Genomic DNA, 14,615 nt, shown 5'->3' on the forward strand with positions numbered 1-14,615 from the left:
GCCATGGATGTGGGCAGGATGGGGCCCACACGCTCGCTGTCACATCGCGGACTCCCGCCAGCGGCGCGTCCCCTTTAAGCGGGGGGGGGCGTGGCCTCTAGTGACGCGCTCTCCCTTATCGCTTCGCACCCGCGCCGCGCCGTGACGTCGCTCTGCCGCTTTAGCCCCGCCCCCTCCCGGCGCGCGCGCGATCCGCCGCCGGTGCAGCCCCGCCCCCGCGGGCCGCCCGGCCCCCCCCCCCCCCGCCCCGCCGGGCGCGATGCCGCGGGTCTACATCGGCCGCCTCAGCTACCAGGCGCGGGAGCGGGACGTGGAGCGGTTCTTCAAGGGCTACGGCAAGATCCTGGAGGTGGATCTCAAGAACGGGTGAGCGCGGCCCGGCCTGGCCCGGCCCGGCCCGGCCCGGCCTCCCCCGCCGCCCGCCGGCGGAGCGCGGCCTGGCCCGGGCCCTGGGCGGCGGCCGTGAGGGGCGGGTAGGGCGGCTGGGCTCCCCCTCGGGGCGGGCTGGGGGCCGGGGTCCCCGCCGGGGGAGGGCAGGGCGGCTGGGCCTCAGTGGCGATTCGGGTGGGGGGGGGGGGTGGGAGGACGCCTGGGTTTCCATGGTGACGGGGGGGGGGCAGGATGCTGGGCCTCTCTGGTGGGGGGGAGGGGGCAGAACGCCTGGGTCCCTGATTCAGTTATTGGGGGGCTGGGGGGGGGAGAGGAGCAGGTCAGTGGTGTCCCCTGAGCGGTTCCCCTGTGCCCCCCTCAGGATGAGAACCCAAGGGTGAGCCAGGCTGGAGGCTGGGACAACACCCTCCCCACCCCCCAACCCCCCCCCCCCCAACCTTTTAGGGGGGCAGAACACCCCCCCTTTGCAGGCACCGTTGCAGCAGCAGAGTCTGTTCTCGGAGCCCCCAGAGTGGGAGGCGCGGTGGCAGCAGCCAGGGGGGTGTCCTGCCCCCCCCAAAGCCCCGCGACAGCCCTGACGTACGGTGTGTGCTCTTACCTGTGTGCTGTTCCAGCAACTGACCCCTTCCTGCATCTGGAGGGTTTGGATCCTGCTCCACCAGGACTTGCCCAAGACATTCAAGTGTGGATTTTTCAAGAGAAAACAAATTGCTTTTTTTTGGTGTTTTTTTTTCCCCCCAACACTTAAAAGTCCCATGAGTGTTGGTGTCTTTAGTTTTTACAAGAAACCCAACTTGAAGTCTTGTTTAGGAAGGCTGAGTGGAATATGGATATTATTATTAGCCTGGAGAGCCAATTATTTATTTCACTTTAGAAGTGGAGGAGAGGAATTTCTTGTAAAAGTTAGTCCTTGAGCATATTAAAAAAAAAAAGGCTCATTAAGTTTTAATGCTGGTTGTACTGGTAGGTGGACATTTAACAGGGTCTATAAGATTAATAAAATCTGTTATTAAAGCAAACAAGTGTGCTTGTGTCAGTGTTTTAATCAACACAGCTTCAGATGGTATTGAAGATTGCCCATAACTGAAGTATTGGAGTGCTCCGTTTTCCAGACCCATTGTGTATCCTTGAAGGTGTTTGGGGGGGGGACCGAACAGAGACAGTTTTCCCGTTGCTATTTAAAATCTCCAGATCAAATATTTCTGTTTCATAGAGAGATGATGGGAAGAAAAAACCTCAACTTAGCAGATCTAGAACTGCCAAGTTCTGTGGCTGATGGGGCTGACGGACTTGTCATCTTGCTTTTATTGAAAAATACCTACCAAGGACCAGCCCTACGATCCCAGCTTGTCATTTAGAAATCATCTGTGGGGAGGTGGTGTGGGTGCAGGAGTTGACTTTTGGGTGTGCTTGAGCAGCCTAAACTTGTGGCATCTTAAGAATGAATGGTAACAGGTATAGAGGAGAGGAGGGCACAGCCTGCCTGTACCTAAAATTCAGGTGCAAACGCTTTATTCCAGAGCTAAAGTAATTTTTGTAACTTCACTTGGGGGAGACAGAGTTCAAAAGTTGCAGATAAAGGAAGGAATGCAGGAAATTTAAGATAATGTAATTGAGTTGTCATTCCCCTTGCTGTTTGCTGCTTTTGTAGCACATTGCTTTAGTTGTGGGTTAGATAGAGCTCAGTCTGGATTTCTGGGATTAATTTAACAATTTTATACATTTTTTAGTTTTATATTCTGAAGTTCTTTCAACAGGCTACTGTTGGTTTATAGTTAAATTCCGGTTTGACAAAAAATTTATTTGAGCTCTCAGGTTCTGTGTCTGTTCCTTGGGATAGCCTCACGCTCCACTTTTGCTGGGGTTCTCTGTGGTTTGCTTTGTTTGCCCCCTGATCCTTTCTCCAGGACTTATTTTTAGTAGTGCTTAGCAGATGATTAAAAATTACTGCATAGTGTTTGACTTAAGAGATTCTTCAGTTTCTTCTGGAAATTTGTGGGCTATCTTCGATGCTCAACCATCAGGAGATTAGCTGTTCAGTAGTTTAGCATTTAAGCTGAAATGCTTGAGCAAGAGGATGAAACCGCAATGTGATACAGTGGAGTCCTAAAAGCTTTGCTGGGTCTCACTTGCTGCTGATTGTAATTTAAGCTTGCAATTCAATGGCTTAAAGCAATGTTTACCTGAGAGAAGGATGGAGAAAATAAAAATCCAGTTTCTGTAGGATTCTCCATCGCAAGTTGCAATTTCTAATTGTATGCTCATAGTTTTCTTATTCTTTTTTTCTACTCAGAACTGCATTGGCAATCAGAGCTGTGCATGGCAGTAGTCTGTGTATTAAGTGACCAGAAAATTGGACTTTTCAGCCTGCTTTTTTTATGTCCTAAAAACATGCTAAAAGCTAGCTGTAATAACTCTTAAGAGCTGCAAGCTTTCATTGATGGGGAAATGAATCTGCAATCTCACTATCTTGAAAAATAGTTCTGCCCTGCCCTGCATCACCCTGCCCAGCTTTCAAGAATTCATGGCTTCATCCTCATAAGATATTTGCAAGACAGAGGGATGTAACTTCTCCAACAGATTGAGGAACGCTGATCAAAACTAAAAGCTTCAAACTTCAGTTCTTTCATTTAGCTAGGTTCAAAGTCTGTATTTGTTGCCCAGAAATAAGTGATTTGATTTCTTTGAACCATCCCCACCAAAATATTTAATGCTTATTAATTAGAGCAAATTATATTAAAAAAAAAAATCAAATTGGTGTCACAATGTAATGATACCCAGTATACCTAGATGACAGTAAAGTGACCTGCTAATGAATTGGGTTTTAATTCCTGTAGATTTGTGGATATTTTTTTTTTCCTTTGCTAATATTAGAGTGAATAAGGTGAGATTTTAATTTCTTTTTGCTTTGAGGCGTTCAGTTGTGCTAGAAGACCAGAGATTCTCAGCAGTGTTTGTCATTCGTGCAGAAGCTTACAAGAATCACTACCAAATCTTACATTTTAGTAGTTCAAGTATGGAAATTCCAGTATTTTTTTGAGGTTGTAACTTCAGCGACTCATTTAAATGAGTGTTTTGTTTCAAGCAGCCTGAAGATGCTTTTCCTTGATAACACCCTGCTGCTGGCTGTAGGCTCCTCTGCGCGGGAGGGCTGCGGGGCAGTGCTGCCCGTCTCCCTGCCCTCCCCTTCCTCGCCGCGGTGCGGGCGAGCGTACGGCTCAAGCAAGCAGCCCCAGTGGATCACGAGCTGTCTACGAGTTGATGGTCAGAAGTGTTTTTTAGGGCTGGACGCATTGCATTCTTTCTTCCAAGCAAAGCTGAAGCCAGGAATTGGTTTTTAATGCGTTTCCTCCGCTGTGGCTGGTCATGTCAGTGCCTGCCTGCCCCGACCTCGCTCATCCAGAGGCGCAGGAGGAACGGTGGAGGTGCCATGGGCTCGTTTTGAAAACATCTGTCCATACAAAGCAATTGTGTAATATGAAATTCAGAAAGGTGCCAAACCATCAACTTGATTTGTTGAGATGAGAGCAGGGTGAGAGGGGAGCAGGCCTCTCTTTGTTGGGAACCTGCAGAGCAGCTGCTGAATCTCCCCTGCAGCTGCAGGTCAGGCTCAGACGATTGCCACCCATCTAAACTTCATGGATTTCATGGCAACAGGCAGAGACCGCAGCTTTGAGGCCCTTCTTCAGCACATGGGTGTTGTGCTTTTGGGCTCCAGCAGCAGCCATTGATGAGTAGTGGGAAAAAATTGGCCTATGGGGAATGCCATAGAGGTGGGCTGGTGTGGAGAGGGGATGCAGAGCCAGCTGAGAGGATCCATTGGGCTTTGAAAACGATGCAGGCAGGGGAGCAGCTGAAAGGAGGAGAAAGATGAGGGTCTGCCTTTTATTTCATGTATTAAGCAATTTTAGAAAATTACACTTTTCCTTTCACTTTGGATTTAAAACCCCAAACCCCCACCTTTTATGAGGTTCAGTCTATTGGAATCGCTCAGGGTAAGGACATACTTCTGTGGCTTTTTTCCTTTTTTTGATACATGAACAGAAAATGGTGTAGCTTCACATTAGCTGAAGTAAATTGCATTGACATTTTTAGTAAGTAGTCTTATGCCACATATGAAGTAGTAATAGTAGGCATTTAAAAAAAGATTTACTTGCAGTGCCATCATTGTAGCAGGTTCTGCTTGCTGTGGTTAAGGCTGTGTCAGCAGTTGTGGCTTTCTGTGGTATAAAACTGTGCTTCTGAAGGTTTTTATTAATGTTTTTAGATCATACGGTACAATATTATACATATTTAACAGGTGGATCAGTATTTCTGAGTGATACGGGGTATGATTTTTAGTATTCTTTACATTAATGTAATCTCGAGGTTTGTACGAGCTTGCTTGTTTGTCTTGAAGAAATTAGAAGTTTCTTCTTGTAACTTTTGCTTTTCCATCAGTTATATCTTATTCTAGGGGTTACTTGCATTTTACATATTCTCAGATGAAAGAGGCAAACAGCATAGGGTAAATGATAAGCATTCCCTTTTAGAATGAGTGAAGAGGAAAAAAAAAAAAAAATGCTAATGCTTTTCATCACTGTTTGGCCAGACAAAGTCCTGTTGATGTAGGACTGCCTTGGGAGCAAAATCCCGTGGGAGGCCAAGGGGAGGAACTGGTGTCAGCCCACTGGTGCTGGGCAGTGAGGTGATGCTGGAGGTGCTGTGTTTGTTTGGCGTGTGGTACGGGTGACTGAGTGCCCCCCAAGCAGCTTCTGGGTGCCCTTCTGGGAAGAGCAAGTTCAGTGCTGTGCTATGATCAAATTCAGATATTCCTCCATTACTCTAGCTTCAAATGCCTGTGCGTTTATTGTCTTGCAAGTGTTGGTGTGTATGAGGCACTTCACCTTGTAAGTAATTGCTTTTAGGGTGAGATCTCATTTAAACGTTTGTGCTCACTTGCTCTAATTTTGGAATTGAAGAGAAGAAAGTTGCAATTTGAATGGTTTTCATAATGACTGTGATTGTTGTTATAAATCAATCATGCTTGTTTCTTCCATGAAACTACAGCACTTGCATGCAAAAGCAGCCATCCTATTTGTGGTGTTTGAAGTCATTCTTAAGTATTTTGTTAATACAGGTACCATTATACAGCAGAGCTGGTAGCGCCATGGTTGGAGGGGAGGTAGTGAGAAAGCTTAAAAATGAAGTGACCTGAAAGAGGAGGCCAGCGTTTTTGGATCAGCGGTTTGTTCTTCTGGATTATTTACGACACCAGCACTCACAAAGATTCCCCACTGTGGCTTGCTAAGACCCGAGTTCAGGATTATGTGTTTCCCTGCAGCAGCTGGGGAGGTTGCAGCGAAAGGCTCCCAGTTGTGCGTGGGGCTGCAGCATCCTCAGCTATTGCCTGGGGACTCTGGAGCCTGGATCTGCTCTTGGCAGGTACCTGGAGAAAAAGTAATTTCAACACCAGGCAGACCCTGAACTCTGATAAGCAGCACTCTGGTGCTTTTTGTCATCTTTCCCTGACCCGTTGGGATAATGGGCATCTACACAATGTTGGTTTTTAAATAGGTGTTTAACTCTTGTTAGGTTAGAAATTAACAGGCTCGAGTTTTGCTTCAGTGCTGCTGTGAATTTGCTCTGCAGCCGTAAGCAAGTCACCAGTTTGACCCTGAGTACCAGCTGTAAGAAATTATTTAAAAACCCTATGCTTGGTCTTTTGGGATCCCTAGCCAACAGGGATTAGGCACTTGCAGCAGCCTGACATTGTCACTGATGCCTGTGGCACCTCTGAAGATTAAGCTGGAAGCGCTGGCTTTAACTTTTCAGACAAGCAGTGGTCTGCACGCTTTTGCCTCTGTATTGTGTTTGGTTTTGGTAATAGGAAACCAATGCCAAAATGTTCAGTTGAATGTTGAAATTAAGCATTATATATTTTTTTCAATTTGTACCCTTCCTCTTGAGCTTGATCTGCCCATGACTTCCAAGTCTTGAGCAAGGCTAGTGCAGCAGATGTTTTCAACCGCAAAACTTTGTTCTTCTCTGGAGCTGTACCCTGTGCTGCCCTCGCAGGCCCTCTTGGCTGTTCCTCATTACTGTTGCTGGATTTTAAGTCCCTTAGCAAGGTTTGGACTCGCCATGTTCTCTGGGATGCTAGGACATTGGAAATATAGTAGGCATAAGCTACTTTCTCAGCAGTGCATGGGAAGCTGCAAGTATCTCTGGAGGTTGAAGATCCGGCCTGTTGCATGAGCACATTGCTTTTCTTACCCAAACCATCAGTACTGTCCACAGTCAAGAGTACAATTAGTCTGATTAAAACAAAATCCCTTTTCCTGACCTGCCTTTGTATTTTTTATCTTGTTGGATCTTTAATGCAGGGTGTACAGACCACTTGTGTTTGCAGAGCTGAACGAATATTTCCATCTGAAGTGTAGGAATTAAGGTAGCTTCCTAATAGAACCAGGAATGAACCCAGGGCTCTTCAAAAATCAGGATAAATCCTAATCCATGGAACAGATACTGGAATATCTGTCAGATGCCATTTCAGCTTCACTGCTGTTGAGCAGATTTATTGACCAAAGTGGCATAGCACCATTTTTGGTGGGTTTATGGGTGTAGTGCTCATGGCCTTGATCCCTTACGTAGCCATCGCGCAACCGATGTTCACCTGAAGGACATCATGCAGAGGCACGCTCTTCGGGCTCTGCAGAATCCTGCTGTGGGATGTGGGTTATTTTCGAGTACAGATACCTTGGGTTTAGTTCTTTCCGAGTGATTCTTTTTCTCCCCCCTCTCTCTAGGTACGGCTTTGTTGAGTTTGATGATCTGCGAGATGCAGATGATGCTGTTTATGAGCTAAATGGTAAAGATCTTTGTGGGGAGAGAGTGATCGTTGAGCATGCCAGAGGCCCACGTCGTGACAGCAGTTACGGTTCTGGACGCAGTAAGCACTAACATGCATTTGTATCTGTGACTTACTTTAAATAAAAAAGTTTTTACTCATTTTTTTAAAAAAAGTAATTTTAAAAGAAAATTATATGAAGTTGTGAATAGTTTTCTGTAACTGTAAATGTAACTTGATCTGAATATTGATTAACTTGTTTGTTGTATTAAACTATTTTAATTGATAAATTAATAAACACAATTTCTTGTACCATTTTTATTATTATCATTTTGTTTAACTATTTGAATGGTTTATTTGCAATGTGATGTTTAACATAGATTTAACAAAGACCTCAATGTTTTAATTAAAAGAGTCCTTTGAGGCTAAGATGACTGCCCGTTCCATTTGCTGACCTTGGGTTACCTTTCCATGAGTGGCTCTTTGACCTTTGTGGCCCTTGGCTGACCAAAAAAGGAAGCCATGTGACGACCGCAACCTTTTCCCATTAGACCTGGGTGGTGAGGATCCCAAGGGTTAGAGACAGATGAGATTAATCTGAAATAGGTGCCTGAAAAGCTTTATTCATGTCAGATATTCAGAAAGCCTTTAAGCAATGTAAGTAACATTAGTCAACTGGCTTAATTCGGTTTCTTCTTTCAAACTGCTTTAAATATAACTTAAATTTAATTGCATGTTAACTGTAGCGCAATTGTAATTATGTGCATTGTTTTAATTATGTGCTTGTAGTAAACTTTTTTTTAATGCTTTGGATCTTTTTAACATTTTATACAAGGGGGATTGAATTTAGACTAGCGGGTGGGTGAATTTTTAATGTATTTTGGGAGCATACGGGACAGAAGAGTTGTCGTCCAGGATGTAGAGCGAGCACTCCATTTCCCTAGTTGAAGTACTGCTGTCTGCTTGTCACCTCCTAAAGGTGGATATGGTTATAGAAGAAGCGGAAGAGATAAGTACGGTCCTCCTACCCGTACAGAATACAGATTGATTGTGGAAAATTTGTCAAGCCGCTGCAGTTGGCAAGATCTTAAGGTATGGGGCCCCTTTCTTTACCCTCTCTCTATTAAAGAGCACAAAGGGTAAAAAAGTTAGCTTCCGTTTCAACAAGGAAAACTGGTATACACCTGTGTTCTTTACTCCAACTTGTTAATAAAACTGTGTGCTCGTGTGCATACAAGTAGATTTTGGAAGTAATACGTGCATTAAGTCAATAGGGAAGTGTGTTTGCATATATGAAATCGTTAATGCGACATTGGGAGTTGCACCTGCAGGCTTAGTGTCACTGGACAGTGGGAGAATAACTTTTTTCCTTAACACAAACCAACATCACATACAAATGTGTTTTTTCTTACCTTTAAGCCCTGTCAAAATAGACTTTAATCATGCCAGTGGTAGGACTCACTAGAGATGGAGGAGTTTGCCCTTGTCACTTTGGATTTTACTCATCAACTTGTAAAGTGCCTTTGGAAGCAATAGCGTCGTTCTTGCACAGTCCCTGTTAAGAATTTCCACACCATGTAAAGCTGTTTTAAAGAGAGTTTCAGGGACAGGACACTTCCAGAATGAGCAATCGTGTAAAACCTCTGCCAAAAGCTAGTATTTTCTTAAGTCCAAAGGAGTGGAAGGTGACTCTCAGCAGTGGAAGTGTTGGGTAACACTGTGTAGCCCACAGTACCTCCGAGTACACTGGAGGTGAAGTGTTGATCTGTGATTATCTGCGTCATGGATTGAGGGGGCAGGACAGGGAGCAGAATTTCAATAGTAGGTACAAAAAGATAGTGTTTCCTTGTCAAACTTAGCAGCAACGGTTAAAAACACTTGTTCTTACAGGAACGCTTTCTTTTATGGCTCTCTTTTAAGGATGTGTAAAATTTGTTCTAAACAAACTTTGACGTAGTAGAAACTGGTCTGTAATTGAATATGTAACACTAGTTCAGGTACGTACTGAGATTCTTCAAATGTCTTTTGCTGTTAATGCTTCACACCATCAGTAGCTTGTCTTTGCTTCTGGTATTAAAAATTGTAAGTAGAGCATGGCATGATTAATCCTCTACTGGATGCGTTGCTTTTTTTTGACTAGCTTTTCATTTCAGTGTACTTAAGATGGGAGTAGCTGGGTTGAAACCAGACTGAACTGGAGCTCTGTGCCCCATTTCCACTGCAGCCAAAGTCCACAGCGGCTGAAAGATGGCCCTGTCTGACGGCTTGCTCGAAGCAGGGCAGGGTGGCCCTCCCTGATAAAGAGAGGTGTTCAGTAATTGAAACGGAGAAGCCAGGAAGCATGAAGTGGGGAAATAAATTGAGCTTTTACGTGTGTGGGGGTTTCTTCCAGCAGAATGAGAGCTGTTACCTAGGTGGAGGATGAAGGGTAGTCTGCTTGCCTGTAGTCTTCTTGCCTCTTCATATTCAAACTTGTTTATCACCTTTCCCAAGTTACCTTTGAAAACATGATTTAGAGAGCAAGCATTTTATTTCTTTAATCGCTTTTGTAATTTGAAACTTAACGTAGTCCGGAGAATATTTGATATTCAACTTAAGATGGGAGACCTTAAATTATCATTTGGCTCAAAATTATCAACACCACCTTGGTTCTATTCACACAAACTCTGTGAAATTGTAGCGTGTTATTTGGCTTGCTCAGAAACCTTGGTGTTAGCGCTGCAAATGCTCTTTGGTTAAAACCCTTGCTGACATCCATGTGAATAGAAGAGGCTAAGGGAGCGTCGTTGCAGAAATGAACAGGATCAGCCTGGAAGCCTGACTCTGGATTTGAGGCAATGGTTATTCTGTCCTCTTCCTCCAGGATTATATGCGTCAGGCAGGGGAAGTGACATATGCAGATGCACACAAAGGAAGGAAAAATGAAGGTGTGATTGAGTTCAAATCCTATTCTGACATGAAAAGAGCCCTTGAAAAGCTGGACGGGACAGAAGTAAATGGCAGAAAGATTAGATTAGTGGAAGACAGACCTGGATCGAGGCGGCGCCGCTCTTACTCCAGAAGCCGAAGCCATTCGAGGTATGTCTCTTTATAATGTAGCTTAGGCTGAATCTAGCTGCAATTACATGAATATAGAGGAGGTTCCAAAACGCTGTGGAAGGGTTCAGCGTTGTCAATAAATCTAGTTTTTGAGAATGGATTAGTTACCTGCATGTAAGCAAGGGAAATGAGGCCTCTGGTGAGTGTGCGTACCTGCGAGCTGAATACGCGGCAGCGTTCTAGCCTTGCTGCCTTGCAGGGGGGGCTGCGTGGCAGGTGGAGCTGTGTGTACAGAGAGAAACAGAAGGTGCTTTTAGCACTTTGGCTCTGAACACTGTGTTCTGCTATATAAGCACCAGGACGAACAGTTCTGTCTCAGCTTGGAAACCCCCACCCATTCCCTGTTTCTTAGAGATTTGTTGCTTTTGTTGTATGATTAAAAGAACTGCTTCAGCATGCAACACAATATTTTCCCCTTTCCATTCTGGGGTAGAATTTGGTGTTGCAAGAAAACTCAAACTTCTACTGTTCATAGAACAGATTGCTTGTGCAACCAAAGCCTGAGGTCAAAGCTTTATCTTTGTCACTGTATTCAAACTCTGACTGAATTTGGCAAGTGATTCTTGCATCCTTATCTTAAATAAGGTTGCATATTTTTTTCCAGATTAGCAACCCTGTTCACTTCCAGACGTGGCAGCAGTGGGGAGAAGGGTACTTTCGGTTTGTAACTGTATTGTGTAATGCTCTCATCATTCAGCTGCTTGAAAGGTGCTTTAATACTATGGGGTTTTACCCACAGGGGACCAGGGGATCACAGGCTCTCCGTAGGCATGTGCTAATGCTAAGTTGATTGGTTTTGTTCCAGGTCTCGCTCTCGAAGCAGACACTCTCATAAGAGCAGGAGCCGCAGTGCCAGTAGTAGTCGCTCCAAGAGTAGATCAAGATCCAGGTATGTCTTTGCATTGGAAGAAATGGGGACTACCCACTTAAATGAGAAGCATCATCCTAAGTTTGCAGTAGGAACGCTGTTCTTTCTTTTCCCTACCATATTATGCGCACTATTTAAGTGCTAGTCAAATGCAAGCTGCACTAAAGTGGAGCTGTCTGTTGCCTTTGCATTTTCAGGTCTGTGTCCCGTTCCAGAAGCAAGAGCCGTAGTCGAAGCAAGAGCCGTAGCAGAGGCCAAAAAGAGAAAAGCAGGACTCCAAGTAAAGAGGATAAAAGTAGGAGCCGCAGCAGGAGTGCAGAGAAATCCCGAAACAAAAGTAAAGATAAATCTGAGGGCACTCTCCATAACAGTGATGAGAAAGCAAAGAGCAGGAGCCGCAGCAAGGAAAAGAGTAGGAGCAGGAGTGGGAGTAAGGACAGGGGAGAGACGAGGGAGAGCATGAGGAGTAGGAGCAAGGAGAAAAGTAGAAGCAAAGACAGGGAGAAGAGCATTAGCAAGGCTAGAAGCAGGAGCAGGGATGAGAGTAGGAGCAGGAGCCACAGTAAGGATAAAAGGAAAAGTAGGAAGAGAAGCAGGGATGACAGCAGAAGCAGAAGCAGGAGCCGCAGCAAGAGTGAGAAAAGCAAGAGACGCAGCAAGCGAGACAGCAAACCAAGTAGCAAGAAGAAAAGGAAGGACAGCCACGAGCGGTCCAGGTCAGCCTCCAAAGAAAAGGAGCATCTAAAATCAGATTCTGACAAAAAGGAGGCAAAAGGTGAGGGTGAGGATGCAGCCACACGTCGCGTGTCTCGCTCCAGGTCTAGGTCGATTTCCAAGTCAAAACCAAATGTCAAATCAGATTCTCGTTCCAGGTCTAAATCTGTTTCGAAGCCTAGGTCCCGGTCCAAGTCTAGATCTAGGTCTGCCTCTAGGTCGCACTCCCGATCACGGTCAAGGTCTCGCTCCAGATCCTAACCTTGCTGCAACCACACTTGGAATGGTCGGAAAAGTCTTTTGTACATGTTTAGTAGTTGTAGCGCAAGTGATTGAAGTAGAAAACATGTCGATGCTGTATATTTTTAACAACCCTGATGGTATGTCTGTCACTGGTAACTGCAGCGCTCCCTCCCTGCAATGCTCTCTGGTGCAAGGCTGTTCAGCTCATTTTCTATCCTAGAGAAAGGTTCTCTTTAAATGGAACTCTTCCTAGAGCACCGAAATCGCCCTGCTTCCCAGGAGGAGCCTCGCAGAGAATGAGCACTGCACCTTGGTGGGTCTCTGAGATTGCAGTGATGACTGATAGGTAGGTATGACGGCTTCAACAGCCTTTGCCCTTGAATTGATGCCCTTCGATGTATGCCATTTAGTGGAAGTGCTAAGTCTTAAGTTTCATACTACTTCTGTTTCATATTTTTTGGACTTACAAAGTTGTGAATAGCACAGTCAAAAGGAAAAAGAAAAAAATAGGTATTTGCAGTAATCCATAGGGAAAAGAAGTATAGTTCCATATTCTGGTATTGTGACAATATTCTTGTTTTATATTAAATTTTTTTATTTTATTTTTCCCTGTCTTGCAAAGTACAGTGATTCCTGTTTCCATGAAATTTGAATAAAGACTATTTTTGCTTGATGACATTTGGTGGCGGTTACATGAGGCTGTGTTGTGATTGTCAGTGTTTTATATTGACTGGTCTAAGCTTGAATTTGCAGAAGAGTTACAGAGAATGGGGTCTGGGTTTTGAAAGCCACTTTGTATTAAATGTAGTCAGGTCACTCGAACAAAATCCAGTTACAGTAACTTGTTTCTCTAGAAACACTTACTGCATTGTTTGGAGCTTTAACATTGCAATAAGGAGAAGAATATAGAAAAACAAGCCAGAAGTAATAATGAACGTGACAAGCCTGTTTTCCACTGTCTGTAGAAATGAAATGCAGTGAGCTTCAACTTCCACAGTACAGGGAAGAAAATGTTTCACCCACTTAACTCGCTTGACTCAAGCCAGCTGAAACAATTGTTTGTCCCGCAACATTTTACGCATTGTACAGCTGATGCTGGAGGTAAGTGTGGCTAGCACAGAAAGCGTGCTTTTCTGCTCTTTGCTTTATTCTGTAGATCATCAGTTCAATTGTTTCCTCTTTCACACTGTTGGCCTTTCTTATGGTACCTTTGGGAAGTGAAGGGGAATGAAGCACAGTGCTTTTATGGGGGTTTTCTAGTCTAGCACACTCAGCAGCAGAACACGAAGCCGTCCCCGCTGTTTACTTCTGGTCGTTCTTTGATTTCATGATCCCTGATGGCAAGTTTAGGATTTCAGTCGTGAACCGTGATTTTCTAAATAGGACAGTGTTAGTCTGACCCAGGTGGGACAAAGATGTTCGGGACTTCCATGAACCACCCTTTGCCCGGGGCACTGCACAGCAGCTAGTATTTGTCTTAACGTCCCCCAAAACCACAGGGGGACATTGCAGCTTGGGGATTTCCAATCACAAATTGAAGTTTCAGTTCATGTATGGCCCTTTCCTGGAAGGGAGCTGCTACACAGAATCCCCGTCTCCTCTGAATTTGTGGTGCCCAGACGGGCTCTGCCATCTGACTGAAATTCCCCAGCACTCGCTTTCCCAGTCTGGCTTCTCTAGTTACACCCAGAGTAATTTGGAGTTGAGGCTGGAGCCTCAGCTTGTCTCTTCTCAGCATATTTTCCAGGAGTTTTTCCTCCTAATAAAAAACCCTGTGCTTGGGGGGAACCTTTATAAAAAAAAAAAAAAAAAAAGTATAGGATGTGCTTCTGAGGAGCTCTGGGCTTGGAAATACTGGGAGTGGTGGGAGCTGCTCGGCGGTGGCATGTCCCCAGCATCCCCATGGACATGGGGAAGCAGGCAGCTTCCAGCAGGAATTTTGTAGATGTTCCTGAATAATATCCCAATTTTAGACTTGGGCCATTAGCAAACTGCTCAAACTGAACTTTCCACAAGCTCTTCTGTTGCACAGGCGGCTTTGAATGAAGAACTGACGTCCCCAGCACCCCACTCTGCCTGCCAGCAATGTTCCAAAAAATAAAAGGCAAAATGTGAGTTTTTACTTGGTCTGGAAAAATAAAAAGGTTAGTTATGGCTTTATGAAAAACTTTTTCTTTAGCAAATTTTAAACTGTTAACAATACTTATGATAGCAGTTCTCGCAGTTAGTTGTTAACTTCATAGGTGCAAGTAATAGCGTATAATTTGATCATTTGAAACTTGCACTGCCATATTAAAAAGATGAAAGGGCAATAGATCATAAGAGTTGCTTTCAACACAAAATATTTCCATAGAGTTTAAGAGGGGTCAGGGCTTGGTGAGTGGCTCAGACTTTATCAAATGTCGTATTACTAAAGCAGCATGAGAAAGCTCTGCAAACGTGGTATTTAATTTCTTTAGAAGGAAAAGCCTT

General features: G+C 44.6%; 1 protein-coding gene across 2 annotated transcripts; it reads left to right on the forward strand.

Moving 5' to 3' along the window:
* The first annotated feature begins 216 nt into the window (after nucleotides 1-216).
* Nucleotides 217-12,821, forward strand: SRSF4 (serine and arginine rich splicing factor 4). 2 transcript variants are annotated; one of them, XM_042793721.1, is made up of 6 exons: nucleotides 217-366; nucleotides 7,179-7,321; nucleotides 8,199-8,311; nucleotides 10,083-10,297; nucleotides 11,124-11,207; nucleotides 11,384-12,821. In XM_042793721.1, the coding sequence occupies exons 1-6, from the start codon at nucleotides 260-262 to the stop codon at nucleotides 12,159-12,161; spliced, it is 1,440 nt and encodes a 479-aa protein (XP_042649655.1). In that variant the 5' UTR covers nucleotides 217-259; the 3' UTR covers nucleotides 12,162-12,821. The 2 variants fall into 2 exon arrangements, with proteins under 2 accessions (XP_042649655.1, XP_042649656.1); XM_042793722.1 differs by lacking the exons at nucleotides 217-366; nucleotides 7,179-7,321 and adding an exon at nucleotides 7,681-7,876.
* The last annotated feature ends 1,794 nt before the right edge of the window (nucleotides 12,822-14,615 follow it).

This window comes from Tyto alba, unplaced genomic scaffold, assembly GCF_018691265.1.
Source record: "Tyto alba isolate M040663 unplaced genomic scaffold, T.alba_DEE_v4.0 Super-Scaffold_20, whole genome shotgun sequence".
Lineage (NCBI taxonomy): Eukaryota > Metazoa > Chordata > Aves > Strigiformes > Tytonidae > Tyto > Tyto alba.

Coding starts and splice junctions, on each gene's coding strand:
- SRSF4 (XM_042793721.1), top strand. CDS start 260: ATGCCGCGGGTCTACATCGGCCGCCTCAGCTACCAGGCGCGGGAGCGG. Junction 367..7,178: donor GAGGTGGATCTCAAGAACGG/GTGAGCGCGGCC, acceptor CCCTCTCTCTAG/GTACGGCTTTGTTGAGTTTG. Junction 8,312..10,082: donor GCAGTTGGCAAGATCTTAAG/GTATGGGGCCCC, acceptor CTCTTCCTCCAG/GATTATATGCGTCAGGCAGG.